The 23,090-nt window shown below is 45.8% G+C and overlaps 1 protein-coding gene across 1 annotated transcript in view; it reads right to left on the bottom strand.

The window, feature by feature from the left end:
* The window catches only part of GABRA2 (gamma-aminobutyric acid type A receptor subunit alpha2), a 663,148-nt gene that overhangs the window by 297,537 nt on the left and 342,521 nt on the right, over nt 1-23,090 (bottom strand). The window contains exon 5 of the mRNA XM_086962689.1: nt 13,902-14,122. Coding sequence (XP_086818815.1) covers nt 13,902-14,122 — 221 coding nt within the window. The remainder of the gene's footprint in view (nt 1-13,901; nt 14,123-23,090) is intronic.

Raw genomic sequence — 23,090 nt, 5'->3', positions numbered from 1 at the left:
AACTCTGTAGTATCTTGGCAGCAAATAGTCTCACTTACCTAACCATCGGTACCTCAAGCTGTCATCTGGGGCTTGGGGGAGGCACCGACCTCAGTGTGGATTGAGTATAAATAGGCTATGGGGGGTAGTTTGTATGGTAACCTTCCGCCTAACTTGGATACTACATCTCAACCCAATAATCAATGTGACATGTCCTGTACTATATTGTTTGCCCCAAAACATAGAGGACAGTACCTTTTCCAGTGTTCAATACCCATAGAATCTCTGTACACCTCTATCCCTCAGGATGAGACTTTAGAAGTTGTAACATCCATCCTGAGGGATAGCATAGGGGACACAATTACACCTGTACCCTTCATAATGGCCTTAGCCACTTTGGCCATGAAAAGGAACTTTTTCAGACACGAAGACAAGCTGTTTCTCCAGATTTCTGGAACCAGTATGGGCAGCGTTTTCGCGCCGAATCTGGCGAACCTTTATGTACACCAGTTTGAACAACAATATGTGTTAACCCCCACCAACCCCTTCCACACCTCTATCGGGTGGTGGAAGCGTTATATTGATGACGTTTTGGTGGTGTGGAGGGGATCACTGGACTCTGCCAACCAATTCCACCAATGGTTGAATAGCCAAAATCAGTTCCTGAAATTCACCATGGAAGCCAACAGAGATAGAATAGCTTTCCTGGACTTATCTATCTATGCCACTCCTGCAGGCCTGCAGAGTGAACTCTATAGGAAACCAATGGCGCAAAACTCACTTCTTCTGTATGAGAGTTATCACCCTAAGTCACTGCGCCAACATTTACCTTATGGCCAATTCCTACGTGTTCGTAGGAATTGTTCTAGTAGAGAGGACTTTGAGATACATGCTGATAACCTGGGTCAACAATTGAGAGATAGACATTATCCCAAACGGCTCATCAAGCAATCGAGAAAAAGAGCTTTGAACAACAACAGAGAGGCACTCCTCGAAGCCCCATGTGTCAAACCACCATTGGAAAGACTCACGTTTGTGAGTACCTTCAATACCAGAAGCAATGCAATACAAAAGATAGTTAAAAGACACTGGCGTCTTTTGAATCATGGTAAAGACAAAATAGCACAACCTCTGTTTGCATTCAAAAGGGCCACCAGTATTCGTGATCGCCTGGTTCATACACGACCAAGAGAGACTCCGAAAAAACTTGGCGAAACCCTTTGGGATCTCCCTCCGGTGGTAGGGCATCATCCATGCGGCACATGCTCGGTATGTCCCCAGACGAGACACACCAAGGAAATTGACATAGGTACGAATAGACCTTGGCAACTGAACAACTTCAGTAATTGCAACAGCACTAACCTGATTTATATGCTGACCTGTTCGTGTTCTACACGATATGTAGGAATGACCACTAGGCGTGTTCGCACAAGAATACTGGAACACAAGAGTTCATTCCAGTGTAAAAAAAGTCATACTAGACTCACCAGACATTTTGTAGAACAGGCACATCACGAAACTGATTTTCAATGGACAGTGTTAGAGAAACCGCATATACCTAGTCATATAAGTGATGTGTCTCAATACCTATTCAGAAAAGAACAACAATGGATTTATAAGCTGGAGTCAGACAAAAGGGGATTAAACGATGATATTCCATGGACTCTACTGTAACTCCTTACTACGGCATTGCAAATGTTACCAATAGGTACATGGACACATGACAAGCCAATGCGAGTTGTTGAGACTCGTTACACACTGATATAGAAGTCCTAGTGCAACATGTGAGCGAGACAGCTCTGATATACTATTAAATCACATAGATACTGCACTATGAACACGAAGACCACTGGCCATAAAATACTACCACCTTGTAATTAAACTAGCATAGTGTTTTTTGAAAATCATTCTCTATATACAGTAATATTGGTCTCTGTAAGGTCAAAATACACAGATTGGCTGTGCAATTCTGTTTAGCCCATTAGTCATCTACTTTGCATTTGTAATCCTATATAGTTTGCCTATGCGCGACATTGCTGGACTACCAGTTTGCCCTGAAGTGATGTCACTGAGTAGTTCCCACCATGGAGACCTCGCTAGATCTCGCGATATCACGCCATACCCATTAGTCCTTCTATTTCCCTATTTATTGCCACTAAGGCAGAGCTGAGGGGTTAACACTTATTTTACACCTAGGGAGACTGTTTCCCTTTTGTTGTTGTCCTAATATCGGCGTAATTGTGTCTATCTTGAAAGACGCCGATGCCGGGATTACAATTATGGCTGCCGTGACGATATCTGGTAGTCCTTTGCGCGCGATCACGCGTTATTTCCTAGTGATCGCGGGAAGTCTACTAAGATGGCCGCGATGATGCAGTTTTGTAGTTTTTACATGAGATCACGCGTGATTTGGAGCGTGGTTTCGAACGCAAAGTAGTGCGCAGTGGAATATACTTAATATTTGATCATTAATGGGTATTGAACACTGGAAAAGGTACTGTCCTCTATGTTTTGGGGCAAACAATATAGTACAGGACATGTCACATTGATTATTGGGTTGAGATGTAGTATCCAAGTTAGGCGGAAGGTTACCATACAAACTACCCCCAATAGCCTATTTATACTCAATCCACACTGAGGTCGGTGCCTCCCCCAAGCCCCAGATGACAGCTTGAGGTACCGACGGTTAGGTGAGTGAGACTATTTGCTGCCAAGATACTACAGAGTTGGTATCAAAATGAATAAATAACATCTTGTGATTAGAATCTTGCTGGGATTTAGACCAGTAGTTGTCAGATGTAATAGTGTTAGGACACTAGTTTTCTGGGTCCACTGGAGCTGCTATGGACCTACTTCAGTTTTAAACTCTGGGAAATAGGGCAATACAGGAAGGAGTTTGACACATAGTGATAGGCTTATATGTTTTTAGCTTTATTATGCGACATTTCCTCCTTTCTTCCCTATACCAGTGCGGTGCCTCCTATACCTGAGCAGTGTCCAGGCGAGGTGAGGTAGCTTCACCCATCAGTCGGGGTGAGCATTGAATTTACTACTTTTTTCACACATTAATGTTGAGTGGATAGGGTGTATTGAGAACCGATACAATCAGATATATAAGTTATTGTTTGATGTGTTTTCCTTCGCAGGATTCACTAGAGTACGAGTGAGTCGGAGGGTGACAACATATGGTTATTACAAGTTGTACCGTAGTGTACCATCTCTTTTCAGTTTTCCCTTTTCTTCTTATGGTGGAGGTGAACTTTTTTCACTTGTAAGAGTGCAACGAGTAAATGAACAGAGGCCCTGATGAATGCCGTGGGATTAGACACCCAATAGGCAGAAACATGTTGGCCCCTTTACAGACAGATATTTGTTACTGTCATCTTGCACTGTTCTGTTTTTAATTAGGAGGCATGTCTTGTCCATAGAAATAAATTGCGTAAAGGAGGACATTCCATCCTATTTTAAGTCACATTTTCTGTTTTGTTGCACCTTTTTCAAAACCATCAATAGATCAGTCATTGCGGATGTTTCATCAGTACTGGGGGACCAAATCCTAAGATATCAACACTGTGTGGTTCAGTCCCATTGATCAGGGGACTAGCCGTTCACACTCCAGGGTTTGGCCAGATGATATGACTGATCACAAAAGTCTTTTTTGATGGAAACCCTACATCACTCTTTTGGACTGGTCAGCCACTGATGAATAGTCTATAATGTATCGATCTCTTTTTCACCTTTGTATCCACTTGTTTTCTTACTTTGTCCTTATTCTTTTGCACACACGTTGAGCTCTAGGTGACTCCGTAGTGATAGCATAGCTCTAATAGTTAGGTAATAGACCCCCTGTGTTTCTTATGGTGTATATCTACTAACATATTGCCCACAGTCAAAGAGCAAAGGAGAGGTCAGCATTCTCCACAGCAGACAGGCACTACCAATTCAGAGTTATGTCCTTTGGATTAAAGAATTCCCCTGCAACTTTCCAAAGGTTAGTGAACAGGGTTCTGTCTTGGTTGGAATAGTTCAGGGCAGCTTATCAGGACAATATAGTTATGTACAGTTCCACCTGGGAGGATCACCTGGCCCACCTGGAGGAAATGCTACAGGCCCTGCAACAGGCAGGCCTGCCTATTAAGACCAACAAGTGCCAATAGGCCAGATCTCAATGGTGTACCTGGGCCACCTTGTAGGTAGAGGCCATGTGCAACCTCTCCAACTCAAAATTCCGGCCATTCTGGATTTGGTGAAACCTAAAACCCAGACACAGTCCAAGGCCTTTAATACCTGAATGGGTATTACAGAAGATTTGTACAGAACTTTGGGGCCATTGTGAGTCCCCTGACAGAAACCACTTCAAAGAAACAGGCCAATAAAAAGCATTTGGAATCCAGAGTGTCAGAAGGCCTGTGACACCCTGAAGGAGGACATGTGTTCAGCACCAGTGTTACTGGTCCCTGACTACACAAAGGGATTTGTGGTTCAGACAGATGTTTCAGGACATGAGATTGGGGCAGTGTTGACCCAAGTAAATAAAGAGGACCCTAGAGCAGCCAGTTGCCTTCATTAGACGGCGACTACTGTTATGTTATGTTATGTTAATATTTTATTAAGCGCAAAACAGCTGCCCCAGCAACGAGGCGTCCCGGCGCTGAACCATAACAGATACCTGAGGGGAGGGAAGGGAGGGAGAGGAACTGCAGGAAGATTATGTCAGGGAAAACAGAAGTGTTTTGATTGCCTTACGAAAGGCCAACAAGTTGGTCATGGAGCAAATATGGGGTGGCAAGGAATTCCAAAGCTTCGCCCCCAAAACTTTGAAAGAACGGCCACCCATTCTGCTGAGCTTTGTATGAGGGACAACCACCAGGTGTTGTCCTAAGGAGCGTAGGTCACTTCAATGACACTAAGGATGGAGTGTCATTGAAGTGAAAACCTTTCCTGTAGTCTTGTCCCTTGTACTCACGATCATGTTCAAACTGACCACAGACCTCTCAGATGGCTCACACTAACGAGGCGGGAGGGACTCTAAACTATTGATGTGGTTCATTTCCCTACAGGGGATAGATTTTACAGTGGAACACAGACTCAGTACTTCCCATGGCAATGTTGATGACTTTCCAGGTGTTTTTTACTTGGCTGATGAGGACTACCAGGGTTTGCCCATCACCTTTCATTGGGGGGGGGGCGTGGCGTTTTACAAATTCATCCTTTCTGCCCTGATTACCTCCACCTTTTGAATGATACTGGTGGAAACCTGCTTTCGCTTCAATAAAGCAAAGCAGGATTGCTTTTCCACAAGGGGAGCTGCATGTTAGCAGCTCCCTTTGTGAAAAAGAAATGCCGCCTCCCGCAGGAGGCGGGGAGCTAGCGGGACCGTGAGGGCATTGGAACTGCCCCCATGGTCTCCCACAGAGCGTCCAGACACTGGGGTATGGGGTCCCGGGCCAGAAGTGGCCTGGGAGGGAGCCACAAGGCCCCCTTCCAAATATAAATTTTAAAATACGTTCAATTCTGGCCATGCCCCAGGGGATGTTGTGCCCAGGGCCGAAATTGCCTGGGGGGGAGGGGCTCACGGCCCCCTTCCCGACTTAAACTAATTTGTTTAAGACAAAGAGTTGAAGCCCTGGGGGATGGGGTCCCCAGGGCCCTAAAATACATTTTTAAAAGGGGGGCCACATCCCCCCTTTGTCAAACAAAATAAAAAGCTGACATCTCGCCGGAGGCCACACACCCTTTCTCCACCACACTGCAAATGTTCCCCCTGTCGCGTTGTTAGTTGGGGAATTAATTCCCCTTGAATACTGATGGTCGCTTGGGGACAACTAGCCCCCCAGGTACTGCCAGTTTGTGCCACAGAGATACGTTGCAGAGAAGTAGTCTGAGGTCACGCCCCTTTTTACACCTCTCTGCAATACAGCTCTGTGGCGCTTACTGGATGTACCTGGCAAGCTAGTTGTCCTCCAGGGACCCGCAGGATTCAAGGGAACTTAATCCCCCAACTTACAACATGCCAGGGGGTGCGTTTGCATAGTGGTGCCTGCAGGGGGTGGGCCACACATAAGTAGTGTGCAAACGCGCTCCCTGGCATGTTGTAAATTGGGGTATTAAGTCCCCTTTAATCCTGAGGGTCCCTGGGGGCCAACTAGCCCACCAGGTACCTCCAGTAAGCGCCACAGAGCAGTGTTGCAGAGATATGATCCAAGGCCACTCCCCTTTTTACACTTCTCTGCAATGCAGCTCTGTGATGCTTTCTGGAGGTACCTGGTGCACTAGTTGGCCCCCAGGGACCATCAGGATTCAAGGGGATTTAACTTAATCCCTCAACTTACAATGCACCAGGGGGCACGCTTGCACAGTGGTGCATGGAAGGGGTGGGGCCCGCAAAAAGTGTGCAAACGTGCCCTATGGTGTGTTGTAAATTGGGGGATTAAGTCCCCTTGAATCCTGAGAGTCAACTAGCCCACCAGGTACTTCCAAAAATTGCCCCAGAGCTGCATTGCCAAGAGGTGGTTCAAGGCCACGCCCCTTTTTCCACCACTCTGCAAACGCGACATCTGGTGCACTGCTGGTGGGGTGATGAAGTCCTCTTGTGTCCTGAGGACCTTAGGACACAAGCAGACTTCATCGTCCGAGCAGCAGTGCGCTAGAAGCCGCGTTTGCAGCGTGGTGTAAATAGGGCATGGCCTAGCAACACCTCTTTGCAATGCAGCTCTGTGGCCCTTCCTGGAGGTACCTGGTGGGCTACTTGGGCTACTTGGCCACAAGGGGATTTAATAGGGACATTATAGTTAGAAAAAAGCACTTATAAAACTCTAGAAATTAACTACAAAAAACATAGGATTGAGTCACATTATAATTAGAAATTTTCGTTTAAAAAACTATTGAAATTCACTCAAAAAAACAGGATTCAAGGGAACTTAATCCCCCAACTTACAACATGCCAGGGGGTGCGTTTGCATAGTGGTGCCTGCAGGGGGTGGGCCACACATAAGTAGTGTGCAAACGCGCTCCCTGGCATGTTGTAAATTGGGGTATTTAGTCCCCTTTAATCCTGAGGGTCCCTGGGGGCCAACTAGCCCACCAGGTACCTCCAGTAAGCGCCACAGAGCAGTGTTGCAGAGATATGATCCAAGGCCCCGCCCCTTTTTACACTTCTCTGCAATGCAACTCTGTGATGCTTTCTGAAGGTACCTGGTGCACTAGTTAGCCCCCAGGGACCATCAGGATTCAAGGGGATTTAACTTAATCCCTCAACTTACAATGCACCAGGGGGCACGCTTGCACAGTGGTGCATGGAAGGGGTGGGGCCGCAAAAAGTGTGCAAACGTGCCCTCTGGTGTGTTGTAAATTGGGGGATTAAGTCCCCTTGAATCCTGAGAGTCAACTAGCCCACCAGGTACTTCCGAAAATTGCCCCAGAGCTGCATTGCCAAGAGGTGGTTCAAGGCCACGCCCCTTTTTCCACCACTCTGCAAACGCGACGTCTGGTGCACTGCTGGTGGGGTGATGAAGTCCTCTTGTGTCCTGAGGACCTTAGGACACAAGCAGACTTCATCGTCCGAGCAGCAGTGCGCTAGAAGCCGCGTTTGCAGCGTGGTGTAAATAGGGCATGGCCTAGCAACACCTCTTTGCAATGCAGCTCTGTGGCCCTTCCTGGAGGTACCTGGTGGGCTACTTGGGCTACTTGGCCACAAGGGGATTTAATAGGGACATTATAGTTAGAAAAAAGCACTTATAAAACCCTAGAAATTAACTAAAAAAAACATAGGATTGAGTCACATTATAATTAGAAATTTTCGTTTAAAAAACTATTGAAATTCACTCAAAAAAACATAGGTTTCAGTGATGTTATAGATAGATAATGGCATTTAAAAACCAATGAAATTCACTGAAAAAAACATATGTTTACGGCACGTTATAGTTAGAAATTAGCATTTAAAAAACCTTAGAAATTCACTGAAAAAATTATAGGTTTCAGGGACGTTATTGTTAGTTGGACATTTCAATTGTATAAAACCATAGACATTGCGCCATTATAGTTAGTTCAGCTAACTATAACTTGCGCCCCCGCAATGCACTGCTGATGATGTCACATATTACATCATTCATGGCATGGTCAGTGACATCACTGATGACATCTCAAATGACATCACTGATGGAATCATCCAGTGACTCTGTGTTTCTGTAGATTTTAAATATGTTTTATATATATGCCAAGGTGCATAGAAGAAGGAGTGGGTGTCTAAGTGTCTGGATGGATGATTTAGTAGGTACATGACTGACTGTATAAGTGAGTGATTAAATGAGATGGTTTACATACAATTATCTGATCTTCTTGTAAGCTTTTTATTGCCTCCCTCTGTTTTTCGGTGATGTTACTCGTATTTCTCCTTTTGTCGCTTCTCCTTCGTAGTTTCACATGTTCCTTGGTGACTGTTTCTGTGAACACGTCTATGGCGTCCATGGGCATTTGTGGAACGAATTTAGATGAAGGTTTAAATGGACTCCCAGGATATCCCAATAGGGTTCTAAGCAGAGGCACTATGGACCTAGACAGAACACAATTGTTGATAAAGATCAAGCAGGAAGAAAGAGGTGAACATGTGACAAGGCTAATTATAAATGTATCAACTGAGTCCAAGGAAGTTTGGCAGATAATTTGGAAACACTGGAACATCTTGGAAATGGATCACGTCATAGGCTCACATTATCTACAACCCCACATCTCACACATAGGAAAAGCACCTCTCAGACACTTATTAGTGCATGGTCACTATGTGGACACCAGAGTAGCCCAAAATCGCAGGGTTTTTCCCATGTACAAGGTGTAAAGCATGCAAGGAAAGTAGCAAGTTAAAGCAGTACAAGGACCCAGGTAGAACAGCCAAATGCAGATCATTAAACTACTCAACTATAATTCAAATATTGTGATCTATTGCCTAATTTGTTCATGCGGCAAGAGATACATAGGCAGCACTGTGCCTCCAGCAAAGAAAAGGGTGCTGCAGTACATGTGTTTGTTAACAAATCAGTACATGACATATACCCAGTGGCCAGGCACTTTTTAACTGACCACAGTAGTGACAGGAAATGACTGTGTTTCTTTTGGATTGATCAGGTCTCATGAGATGGAATAGGAAGGGACAGAGTCAGGGCTCTGAGACAACTGGAGTCAAGATATATCATAGAAATGTGAATCAGAGTCCCATGCCGACACAACAGTGATGAGGATTTGTGACACACGTAGGTTTGCTGCACACTGCAGAAACACATTAACACAGTAACACATCAAAGTATGAATGTATTAAGCACATTGTTAGACATGTATTGCACTAGTTCACTTTACACTTAGGTACATTCGTTTTTTACCAACATTGGGTTTCGGTGGGACTGGTGTCTGTAATATGACCGAGATAGATACCACGGAGACAGCTGGCCCATACAGGGAGCAGATGGTAGCTACATACTATTCAATTCTACAGAGTGGTGGTAAAGGTCAGTGGGAATTCTAAAGACTGTTTATTATAGGGAGGGTAAGCTCATATATGCCCTGATTGGTAGCTACATACCAAACAACTGTAGCCATTAGACAGCTGAAAGTATGGCAAAACATATTCACCAGAGGTATATGAAGTTAGAAATGGTCACTAGTAACCAGACATGGGATTCCATCAGACCTCGTTCATGCAGGGTGTCTAACTGATGGCTGTAGTAATGTTTTGGTGATGGCAAATTGGGGGGCTGTGACAATATATTTGCACAAATTAATATGCATACCCTGGATGAAATGATAGGATAAAACAATATGTTTTAACAATAAGTGGTGATGAACTTTGATATAAGTGATTGAAATTATGAGGTATTCCTGGGTCATGACACAATGGAGCACCAGTATAAGATGGCCAACACCATAAGAGTGTATTCACACGTGATGTTTAAGTACCACTGTCTATTTTGTTAGCAAGGGGGCTGCCATCCAATCGCATTTTATAATGAATGTTTTTAAAAAATGATAAAGATGCCTGGCGCTTTCACATTGACAAAGGCCAGGGGCCCAAAACACGTCTGTCGGAGCTTAGTTGCTTGTTGCAAAATAAATTACCCTTTAAGAATTATTCCCTGGAGTGTGAAATGTTTTGCTTTGTTTATAGCCTTCCTCCCCTTTGATAATTTAATGTGAAAGCCGGGCTGCATGGCACCCCTCCTCCATTGTTTAAGGCTGGGCCCTGGGGTGGCCAACATTCACCACGCACGGTCAAAGGTGGTGCATGGTAAAGGGTTAGGTAGTAATACGGTGTTGGCCAAAGGGCCTGGCGGCAGGTCAGGCCCTGCGGCTATCCCCTGCGGCGCATGGCCAAAGGCCATGAGTGGCAAAGGTTGTATTAACTGTAAATTACTTACATTTAAAAAAAAGGAAATTCACTGAAAAAACAAAGTTTACAGGGACGTTATAGTTAGGCTCACATTTCACTTGTACAAAACCAGAGAAATTCAGCAGTCATAGTTAGCTGAGCTAACTATAACTTACGCCTCTGCAATGCACTTCTTATGACCTCACATTTACATCACTCATGGCATGGTCAGTGACATCACTTATGAAATCACTGATTACACATCAAGTACCATCACTGATGACATCACTGATAACATCTGAAATTACATCACTGATGATGTGCAGCGCTCAATCGGGGGAAAAGTTCCACCTATTCAGCCTTACGTTTACTTTCGGCCCACTCCCATGACAGAAAATGATCTCAGTAATTCAAGTTTCAGTCAGAGAAAGAATCATCCCCTTCCAATGCTGCACTGTGAGGTGTGGCCTGTAAAGCTCGCCTCATAGTGGTGGATGGAGTTTTTGCCAAACTCCACGTTCCAAGTGGAGCACAGAGTGGCAAAACTCCACAAACTCTCCCCGTGGAGCAGAACTTACAGCTCCCCTTAGTTGTTACCAATTATGCCATTTCAAATGTCATTAGAGATGTTATCAATACAGTCATCAAACATGTCATGAATGATGTAATATACCAGTATGTGAGGGTACCAGGCATGGCCAGGCTCTTCATAAAACCCCTGCACCTGCCAAAACCACCCGCTGCACACAGCTTATGTGCCATTCAGTTAACCCCTGAAGGTGCACAACACCACAGCGTGTATGTTCTTTGGCTGCATGAGGCTTGGGCCCAGGTCCTGGCCTTGAGCGTTGTGGTGTTGAGGGCAGGCCAGGCCCTACCTCAAACCCTGTAGCTGCCCAAATGAGTTCCCAAGTCTAAGATGGTGGTCATAATATTTATTTCAGGTCGTGGCCAGCCAATATCAAAGTATGCTTGACCTTGCGGATCCACCACAGTGGATGCACCCTTGAACCACAGCATGAAATATAGATACATTTTCGACCCAAATTTCAAAAAGACTACCAAACTGATTTACACCAAATTACAAAAAGTACTTTTTGGATCAAGACCACGCTGTCTACCATATTTGGGGTAATTCTGTTCAGCCGTTTTGGCAGTAACAATGTTTACATTTTCAATGGAAAATTGCATGGTGAAAACACGTTTTGAGGCCTCCTATTTGTCTCGACTTCACTTAATGTAGCTGCCTGAAACCAGTAAAAAGCTCAGGTGGATGAATCGTTTTTGGAGGAAATGTTTGTGCAGTTTTGTCAAAAGGAACCAAGGTTATTGGCAAACCCGAAAATGTATTTCCCATGGAAACAAGGTCCTATCTTATTTATCAAGTGTCAGCCATCAGTACATTTGTATGAATGTATTGATGTTGATAAATAGACAGAATATTTTAAAACTGCAATGTTGCCTATTTCTTTGTACTGTTCTAAACGTTTACACTGTCTTCAACATGTTGTCTGTGTAGAAAAAAGATGGCGCTAGAATAGTGCATTAAAAAACATATGAATTCACATTATGCTCCTAAATACCTTTATGTATCAATTCCACTTTCAGCTGCAGATCATTAGCTTCAGCAATTCTCTATTCTCACTATTTATTTATTTGTTCAATCATTTGTTTATATATTCACTTATATATTTAAAAATCTTATACAGTAGGCATAAACCGGAAATGTGTTCTACTTTACAACAGGTATATCATTTGGATTTGCAGATTGCTAGGCCTTTAGACCGCAAAGGTTGAATAAGAAGAGCAGAGGAAATTCCTATTTCAAGTATACCCTGAACATATGTGATTTTAGTGAAGCAGTGTCATCATCTCAGAAAGATGAGGTTTGTGCTGGGGCAATTCGGAATTTAGGAGATGCTTTCAAGGAAAGAGAGTACATGCTTCATACCAGTGTCTGACTGGAACGGAACATATTCCCAGGCACCAAAATGAAAGTGGCCCCATTTGTAAATTATATGCTAAAAAAATTGCCCATGTTTGCAGATTGGGGCTGTTTTGAACTTGTAAAGCTAGGCTGTTTAGAATTTATTTCAAGGTATGGAAGAGTGCATGGATTTGAGCTTGCCCAGCAGACCATAAAACAGGCCTACAAACAGTAAACAAAAACAGGCCATACTAATCAGATTGTCCTATTAGCCATTCCCCCACGCTTCATACTCCTCTTTGAGAAGATTAGCCAAGTATGAAGGTTTAATCAGATGCAGGACTAACTAGGACAGACATTCCAATATTGTCAAACTTTAGTGGGTCTGGGTTACCTAATTATTTTAAATTTGAGCCCCCCAAATGGTTTTGTTGTATTATCATTTCGTCATATTGATTGATGAATCGGGCACTGAAGTTTGAGGCCTTTGCGGCCTAATGAAGAGTTATGTAATCACCAGTCTCCACATTCGAAATAACTTTTTACTTGAGTTTATTGCTTTCAACTGTTGTGCTAGTTTATCTGAGGCAGCCCCATGTATTTTGCATCTTTATGGTCTAGCTTTGAAGCCAACAGCTCTTTGCATTATGGAACATTTAGGTTTCTATTTACTCCTGAATGTGAAAGACATAAAATTGGTTCACTGGACAGCTTGTCCCTTTCGATTGGTGAGGCCCACCAGGAATAAGGTCCCAGTATGATTTGTATGTTAGTCGGTCATGCTAGCTTTAGCAACCTAACAAAGACCCTGCCACATATTTGAATGTGTTTCCCTTGAAATTCCAGTGCGCATTTACCTTTTCCAAATGTCATCAATTATGTTTATCCTGTCAATATTCAAACTTCTGAGGGACAGGTTGCATACAAATCTCCACAGCAGGGACACTGACTTACAGAGACAACTGACATCGAGGCCCAGCTCACCCTCTATTCTGGATATCATTCGCAGATGCACGTTTGTCATTTCCTTCCTTCTTTTTACTGCCTGTTCATCCTTTCCCCATAACTTTCTGTGTCCTACTTCCTCCATCTTCTTTCCTTTTTTTTCCCTACAGCTTTTCCCCTTTTGAATTTATATTTAGGAAGATGGTTTAATTCAAACCCACCACAGACCCTCAGTGATTGTCCTTGATTTACTTCCACTTAAACCTGGGATGCTTCATTCAGAATGCGATTCTGTCAGATTCAAGCAGGAGGAAGATTTGCAATGCCCGAGAATTCAACTAAATTACCCATGCTAAATACTGCTAACGGCATTTTAAATAGTTTCGCCAGGCATAATCAGCATGCTTGGCTGACAACTAAAAATGATAGCCTGGTGTCTGGCAGATTTAAATATATTTGCACAAAAGCCTAATTTCCCTGGAGAAAAAAGTGACCGGTGTTATTGACAAAGACAACTATTATAACGTGATACTCATTTTTTTCTTTGAATTACAGTTTGTTACATTACTATGCTCGTCAAATGTAGAGCAATTTTCGCATTGCAAATTTGATGACAAGATACTTCAGAACCAGACAACAGTGAGTTACAGTAAACACAATTTTCATTTCAATAAATGTGGAAGCCAAAAGATATACCTCATTGTGTATAGTAATGTTCCATCATCCTGGATTCTCAACAGTTTGTTTGGCATCGTCATGTTGTGGGCCACTGACTTTTTCCCATTATGAAAGAATGTGTCTGGAGTCCAGATTTTACTTGCCATTAAATTGTTTAGTCGTAGAATGTTCATCGGACCTTTGTATCTTAACCTCTCATCCTCCCATTTCTGACGAAAGAAAACATCTATTGTGTATTCCTAAGGGAAAATGCAAACATTTTACAAATTACAATTTATATGAAATCATGCTTTAACTGTAAATACAAAAAATGACATCCAACTGTTGGTGCCAACAATCACGATTATTATATAAATTGTTACTTCACTGTATTTGGAACGAAGGATACAAATGTAAACTTCAAGAAGAATGTGACACAGGGAATTGAGGTTTGCTTATACATTTCCTGGTCTGGTGTAGAGAGAAAATACCGAATAATCAATATCTGTTCATGGTGTATTATTTCATTAAAAAAATATAATGGATTATTGAATTTAATTGCATGAGTTACCGACTGGAAATTTCATTTCAAATTGTATCTTAGGGGTTCCAATTTTTGCCATAGGGGTCTTTGGATATTCGACTACACTGAATTAGCACAATATACCTAGGGGATATCTTCTTTTTAAATAAAGTATCAACTGAAACCAGTAGACACTAATAGAACAAACAGCTATTTCCAAGATGCAGTTAGCATCAGCTTTAGTGTTCTTCAAAACAGTTTAGTTTATGTCCAAATCTAAACCAGCAGCAACTGCATCCAGAAGTAGTGAATTTCTTACATGAATTTACCTAAAGGTATGTTCTACAATTACGTCTTATACGTGTTCATATGACTATAAACACACATGGATAAGTTGTGCTTGGAAAAAAGGGATCTTTCAGGATCCTTTCGAAACCCTACTCACATAGTGGTCTGTGAAAGCCTCGGAACTTCAATACGTGTTATGTAGTGTTATGTAGTGTTATATTATATTATATGTTTTGATATGCTGTGTTATGGTTCTGAGACATATCACAAAAAGAAGAACAGTTTGCAATTAATTATCATAATATGCTTATTCATAAATCCGAGATGATTTCAGCCTCTTCCTGAAGAGGAGATGGTCAACTCTGTATCTTAATTTAAACGGGGGGGGGAGGGGGGGTGTTTCAGCCTGTACTGAACATACTGTCTATCCTAACCTCTTTCTCACAAATCTATCACCAATTACTAAGAACAGCTTGGCAAATAGTAGAACGCTCAACAGTTGATGCAAGGTTATCTTGTTTTACAGCGCTTTGTGACTGAAACAGGTGTGATTAAACAGAAAGGTATATATTGGGGCAATATTCTCCTAGAACTACAAATAAAGCAGTGACTGCACTAATCATTTAATGAGAAGTAGTCCGAATCAGAACAGTAAAAAAACCATAAAAGACTACCATCATTACTGTACATCACAATATTTGATCCTATTAAAATGAGCATCAGACATTACACAGTATAGGGTCGTCATCACTATACATCATAATGTCTAACGGCTAAGCTGCTAGACCTCAGCCTAGGGACCTGGGTTCAAGTCTCGGTAATGACGCTAAACCTCCTGTGATTCTGGGCAAATCACTTAAATTCCATGTGCCTAACAAAAATAAGTGTGTGTCCTCATGTAACGTAACTGGTGCTATGTAAAGCGCTCTGTTACCCGATTTGGGTCAAGTTCACGCTATATAAAACTCTACAAAAAAAAAAAGATATGGTTGAAATAACATGTCCGCACAAGGGCTTAGTCATATAAAACACCATCTTTAATGGTTGTGAAATGGCCTTGGACCCAGACTTACCCAACCATAGTCATGTTATAAAGTGCATTGTGTGAAAATGACTAAGGGAGTAATAAGAAAACTCATCTTTTCCTAATCCTTACTGTGAGAAGTTGGCCCGATATGCAACGTTCGCTATTCTAGCAACCGCTATGTATCGTTCCAACGACCCTTATGGTGTTTGGTTGTAAGTCAACCTATAGACCAGCTATCCTAGTAGCGTGGATACGAGCAGTCTAAGGCTAAAGACTCGAGAGGGCGCGTTAAGCCAGCTGTTTACCACACATGTACCCCTTGAACACCCAGTGAAAGGACACCACACAAGTGTTATGCAAATAAACAGTATATTTATTAAGAATCACAACAACCCTGTACTCTTTATGAGGACAGGGTACTAAGCACAAACCAAATCTCTTTAGCAAATACTTCAAGTGCACAATTAAAACAAGTGTCCGGGGACACGGAAAGGTTAAGGTCTCGGGCGGACCCGATAAGGCAAGTCGGAAGCGAGGGACTCAGGACCCTAGATTAAGGAGGCTATGCAGGCACCGAAATGCCGAGTTACCTAGCCACGGGGGCTGCGGCTGCACAAGTCTTACAGGCGTCGGGGTCTTCGCTGACGAGCCAGGAGCCGGAAGGAAAAGGAGTTGCTGGCCGGCGACCAGTGCTGAATAGTTCGTAGAGATCCAAGCCTGGATCGGAGATTGATGAAACCTGAAAGCAGAGGGGACCAAGTTCGTACTACTAGCCAGTAGTCAGAGGGTACCAGGAAGGCACCGGTTGGCCGTCACCTCGACCAGGTGAGTGGGCGACGCTAGGCGCTGCAGTCTCTCGGACCAGGAGGCGTTGTATGCGACCACGGTGGAGGTGCGAGCTGTCCCACGAAGGATGATGCTGTCGGCGTCGCTGGGCCCAGGATGGGGCAACAAGCCTTGGCAGATCTCAGGGCCACGTGGTGGGCCTAAGATGGCGTCTTGAGTGGACCAGGAGGGTCCGGGGTGCTTCTCGCAAAGATGGAAGCAAGGGCCAGTCTGGAGCAACCAGACCAGCAGTGATGATTCTCGGATGTCGTCACAGAAGGGCACAAGCCAGCGGCTAGTGACCAGACAACGTGCTGAGCAGCGAGCAGAAGGGCCCCACGCAGATCGTGGAGATGCTGGGAGACTGCACTTCGGTGCTGGAGCGGCTCAGGGTCGGGGCTTCTCGGACCCCAGAGCACTCACCAGAGAGTTACCTCGATGCTCGTGCTGGTTTTTAAGAGCGTGCAGGTTCTGATGATGGCCGGTCCCTCGAGGTCTCGTCGCACCCACAGAGCACAGCTGAGCTGATGGCGTGGGTAGAGGTCAGAGGTGCCAGGGAAGCCGGTTCTCGTCGAGCTGGGCCGTCGGATTCCTTGAGGAAGGACTTACAGCAAAACCGCAGAGTTCTTAGATGGTGCCCGCTGATGCAGGGTGACTACTCCTTAGCCACAAGGGAGAAATCTTGAGAAGAGTCTCGAAGTCCTTTCGTAGAAAGTATTCTTGATTCAAAGATGATCTAATTTTGAAGGGTCCCCGCTCCGGTCTTTATCCTAAAGAAAGGGGTGGGTACATGACTAGGTCCTGCCCTAAGGGTGGGACCAGGAAGGGGGGTAGTTACGCCCCTCTCCCCTGCCGGACTTTCCCCAGGCCAGGGCTGTCGCCCCTGGAACTGGTTCTAACCGGCAGATGCGTAGTGAGCACCGGGGTGCCACTCCGCAGTCACCTTCTCGCCAAAGCCCTACCTACCCAGAATACACAAACCCTGTCTGGGACGGTGCGAACAGCGCCCTCGACAGGAAACCCTTTGTCCAAGTGCTCCTCGCTGGAAGGACTCCCAGCAGCAGGAGGTCAGACTCGTGTCTGTGGTGGCAGCATCCATTTTGTGGAGCTGAGGCTTCAGTTAACTTTAACCGGGGTTCACAGTTACGTACATGTCGTGTCCCTCTAGAAGGGTGGGATGCTAAACTCATCGCCAGAATTGGTGAGAGGGCAGCACCCCGATTCGTATGACACCTTACTCGACATGCCTTGATAACGCGACACCGGAGTTACCGATATGGTACGCGTTATCATGGAACAGCTATTGGGTCTTGATTCCGCAAGCTGCAACCGGGCTCGGCTCGGGCCTGAACCTAGCTCACACGAGCCCACGCACTCTGCCTTCAGGATTGTTAAGGCCTGCCATAGGAGTGACTGATAGGAACTCGGGTGTCCATTGTATGGTTAGATATAGAGCTACTATACCTAAAGCGAAGGGTGGTTACACGTCTTCGCCCCAGCTGTCGTGCAGCCAGTTGTGTCAAATTTAGGAGGACAGCCAGGGGTGGCATAATACATGCTTCAGCCCCTGGCGGCCCTGGGTACACCTATGCCCTGCGTTACGGGGTCTGATAAGGTGGCCCAGTACCAATTGGTAAATGCACCTAGGGTACATATCGTAATTTAGAAAGAGAACAGCCAGGCTGTGGGTCTGATTAGCGGGCCCACAGCCAGAGAAAGTCGTAAACCAGTGAAACAAAAGCAAAAAATCTGGGTGATCATAGGATTGCAGACCCTACTCTCCTACATGACCCCCCCCCCCAAACGTCGGAACAATAAGCTAACCTTGACCAGGTGAGTCTTCTTGTTCTAAGTGGAAATATCTGGAGAGCCCATCGGCATTGCCATGATCAGTACCAGGTCTATGTTCCACTGTAAAGTCCATCCCCTGTAGGGAAATGGACCACCTAAGCAGTTTGGGGTTTTCACCCTTCATCTGATTTAGCCACAAGAGGGGCTTATGGTCGGTCTGAATCTTGAAGTGAGTGCCAAACAAGTATGGCCTCAGCTTCTTCAGGGCCCAAACCACAGCAAAGGCCTCCCTCTCAATAGCTGACCAATTCTTCTCTCTAGGGGTCAGCCTTCTGCTTATAAAAGCAATGGGCTGGTCTTGACCATCAAAATTCAGTTGAGAAAGAACAGCTCCCACACCCAACTCAGAAGCATCTGTTTGGACAATGAATGGTTTGGAGTAGTCCGGACTCTTGAGGATAGGCGCCGTGCACATGGCCTGCTTTAGGTCATCGAATGCTTTTTGACAGCTCGCTGTCCACTGAACCTTTTTTGGCATTTTCTTACTTGTCAGTTCGTTTAATGGTGTCACAATGGAACCATAGTTCCTGACAAACTTCCTATAGTAACCAGTCAGGCCCAAGAAAGCTCGAACCTGAGTCTGGGTGGTTGGAGGAGCCCAGTCCCTGATTGACTGTATCTTGCTCTCCAGTGGCTGAACCTGACCTCCACCTACAAGGTGCCCCAGGTATACAACCTGTGTCTGCCCTATCTGGCACTTGGTGGCCTTGATAGTGAGACCTGCTGCTTGCAGTGCCTCTAACGTCTTCCGCAGGTGGACCAGGTGATCCTCCCAGGTGGAGCTAAAGACAGCGATATCGTCAAGATACGCCGCACAGAAGTCATCCAGCCCAGTAAGGACTTGATTCACCAACCGTTGGAAGGTGGCAGGTGCATTTTTCAGACCGAAGGGCATCACCACGAACTGATAATGCCCACCAGGGGTTGAAAATGCGGTTTTAGGCTTGGCGTCCTCAGCTAACCTGATTTGCCAATACCCAGCTGTCAGGTCAAACGTACTTAGGTAGTTGGCCGAAGACAATCTATCGATAAGCTCGTCTGCCCTTGGTATTGGGTGGGCGTCAGTCTTAGTGACTGCATTGAGACCCCTGTAGTCTACGCAAAACCTCATCTCTCTCTTACCACCCTGGGTGTGAGGTTTCGGCACTAGAACTACGGGACTAGCCCAAGGGCTATCCGAGGGTTCAATGACTCCCAGCTCCAACATTTTCTGCACTTCACTCTTGATGCAGTCTCTAACGTGATCAGGCTGCCTGTAGATTTTACTCTTCACGGGCAGGCTGTCACCAGTGTCAACCTCATGGGTGCACCAATCGGTCTGGCTGGGTGTTAGAGAAAACATATGTCTGAACGACTGAAGAACCTGTTGACAGTCGCTCTGTTGATGTCCGGAGAGGCTGCCACAAAAGACAACACCATCTACAGAGCCATCGTCAGGATTCTGAGTGAGCAGGTCGGGGAGAGGGTCACTCTCCTCTTCCTGTCCCTCATCTAGGGCCATGAGCAAACTCATGTCCTTCCTGTCGACATATGCTTTTAGCCTGTTGACATGAAGCACCCTGTGGGGGCTCCGGGGAGTTCCCAGGTCGACCAGGTAGGTGACCTCTCCCTTTTTCTCCAGGATGGTGTAGGGCCCGGACCATTTGTCCTTGAGTGCTGCTGGGGCCACTGGCTCCAACACCCACACCTTCTGTCCGGGCTGGTAAACAGTCAAGACAGCCTTTTGGTCATGCCAAGCTTTTTGGAGTTCTTGGCTGGCCTTAAGGTTTTCCGATGCCTTTTCCATGTATTCAGCCATCCGCGAGCGGAGGCCAAGCACATAGTCCACTATGTTGGCTGCAGGCTTTTTGAGAGGTCTCTCCCATCCTTCCTTCATCAAACACAGGGGTCCCCTTACAGGATGCCCGTACAAAAGTTCAAAAGGGCTGTAGCCAACCCCCTTCTGTGGGACTTCTCTGTAGGCGAACAAGAGGCAGGGGATCAGGACGTCCCATCTACGCCGAAGCTTTTCCGGTAGTCCATGAATCATCCCTTTTAGGGTCCTGTTGAATCTCTCAACAAGCCCATTGCATTGTGGGTGATAGGGTGTAGTGAACTTGTAGTTAACACCACATTCCTTCCACATAGCAGTTAAGTAGCTCGACATAAAGTTTGCACCTCTGTCGGAGACGACCTCCTTAGGGAAGCCCACTCTGGAGAACACTCCAACTAGGGCTCTTGCCACAACAGGTGCTGTAGTGGTCCTAAGGGGAATAGCTTCAGGATACCTGGTGGCATGATCCACTACCACCAGTATAAACTTGTGCCCTGACGCTGTAGGTGGTTCCATGGGACCGACGATGTCGATCCCCACCCGTTCAAAGGGTACCCCCACCACAGGCATTGGTATAAGGGGGGCCTTTGTCGTGCCACCTGACTTACCACTGGCTTGGCAAGTGACACAGGAGCGGCAAAACTCCTTGGTATCTTCGTTCATGTGAGGCCAGTGAAAGTGTGAGACAAGCCTGTCCCACGTTTTCGTCTGGCCTAAGTGACCTGCTAAGGGAATCTCGTGGGCCAAGGTAAGTAGGAAACCACGCTGAGACAAGGGTACGACCAGCCTCCTGGTCATGCCAGGCTTGGGGTCCCTTGACTCAGTGTACAGGAGTCCATCTTCCCAGTATACCTTGTGGGTACCTGTGGCGTTCCCAGCAGCCTCAGCAGCAGCCTGCTGTCTGAGGGGTTCAAGAGAAGGGCAGTCTAACTGGTCCTTCCCCAGGTCTTCCCTTGAGGGTCCCCCCGAACCCAAGAATTCAACTTGATCAAGTTCGAATTCCCTAGGCTCAGTTTCCCGCAATTCCTGTAGGTCAGCCTCCTCTGAGACTTGATCCTCGACCTGGGGCAAGGGGGAAGGCGCAGCCTTAACCCTACTGCTCTTTTTCTTGGGAGGTGTCTGGTCCGTTGTTCCAGGATCCAGCACCTGCTCAGTGGGGCATTTCCTGACCTGTGACCTAGTCACAGCGAACACATGTGCTGGCAATCCTAACATTTCCATGTGAGTCCGGTGCTCCACTTCTGACCATTGTGACGACTCCAAATCATTGCCCAACAAACAATCCACTGGGAGGTCTGGACTAACTACAACCTTCTTTTGGCCAGTTACCCCTCCCCAGGAGAAAGCTACAATTGCCATACTGTGATTGGTAGTGACATTGCTTGCATTGGTCACCAGGAATTCTGTACCTGGCATGATCTGTCCAGGGTCCACAAAGTTAGGCGTCACCATGGTGACGCTGGCACAAGTGTCCCTATAGGCCTGAGCCATCTTTCCATTTATGAAAGGCGTCTGTCGGTATTTGCCCAAAGTATTGGGGCTCACGTCAGGGGATACGTCCGCGTCCCCTGTACTGACAAGGACAGCCTGAGTGAGTGTGCCAACTAAGTTGTCACGCCCCTCAGAACCCAGGGTTAACCCTACTAAACCCTTGGGAGGCGCACTACCACTGCTGGCTGTACTAGGGGGCACAGGTGCCTTAGGGGCTGCAGTGGCAGGAGTCTGCCCTCCTCCTTTCTTGGTGCACTCACTAAACCAGTGAGATTTACTTTTACAGTACTGGCACCATCTTTTGGATTGGCCTTCTTTCTTCTTTTGGGGAGCCTGACCCCCACCCTCTTTGGGTTGTTGGGGACCTGTCGAAGACTTCTGGTCACTTTGTTCCCCTTTAGAATCTTTACCCTTCTGGTCTGCTTTCTTCTGACCACCTTGATTCTGGCCCTGGTTCTGTTTAACTCTTGTACGAACCCATCTGTCTGCCTTCTTTCCCAATTCTTGGGGAGAGGTCAGATCCGAGTCGACAAGATGCTGATGCAACAACTGGTTCTGACAATTGTTTAAAATTTGTTCTCTCATCATCAAATTATACAATCCTTGATAATCAGTAACCTTACTGCCCAGCAACCAGCCCTCAAAAGCCTTAGTGGCACAATCGACAAAATCAGACCAATCTTGAGACTGCGTTTTCTGGGTATCCCTGAACAGCACCCTGTACTGCTCAGTGGTTAGGCCGAACCCTTCAACGAGTGTATTTTTCAAGATTTGGTAATTGTTAGCATCCTCCACCCTTGTGGTGAGGAGCTTGTCTCTTCCTTTTCCTTCAAAGGAGAGCCACAAGATAGCTGCCCACTGACTCTGGGGAACACCCTGCACAGTGCAGGCCCTCTCCAAAGCAGTAATCCATTTGTGGATGTCGTCCCCTTGTTTAAAGGGGGGCACTATCTTACCAAGGTGTTTCGTATCGAAACTCTTTTCCCTATTACTAGGTACATTGCTGCCACCAGTGGGGACTGCCCCACTTAACTGTTGCTCTCTAGCAAAGGCAAGTCTTTCTTTGGCCAGGGCAAGTTCTTCCCTTTCAATCCTTAGATTGGCTGCCCTTTCCTTAGCTTCGTACACTCTCCTCTGAGGGGACGTCATCCCTCTCTGAGACGAGTTGTGAGAGCCATTGGTTTGAAGGGATCTGCCAGAGTCTCTTGACAGAGATCGGGCTCGTCCATTCCCAATGTTAAGCTGACCTGATAGTGGCCCCAGGGGTCCCCCAGTACCGCTATCATGTTTGCTTAAGTTGGACCTGCTTAGTCTGACGACTTCTACCTGTCCCTTATCTGCCTCATCCCCAGAGAGATCCTCATCCTCATCCTCCTCCCCATCTTCGTTCTCAGTTGCGAGGTGGATGAG

The sequence above is a fragment of the Lissotriton vulgaris genome, chromosome 3_1, assembly GCF_964263255.1.
Source record: "Lissotriton vulgaris chromosome 3_1, aLisVul1.2, whole genome shotgun sequence".
Classification (NCBI taxonomy): domain Eukaryota; kingdom Metazoa; phylum Chordata; class Amphibia; order Caudata; family Salamandridae; genus Lissotriton; species Lissotriton vulgaris.
Note: the sequence above shows the minus strand (reverse complement) of the source record. Positions and strands in the feature narration are given on the sequence as shown.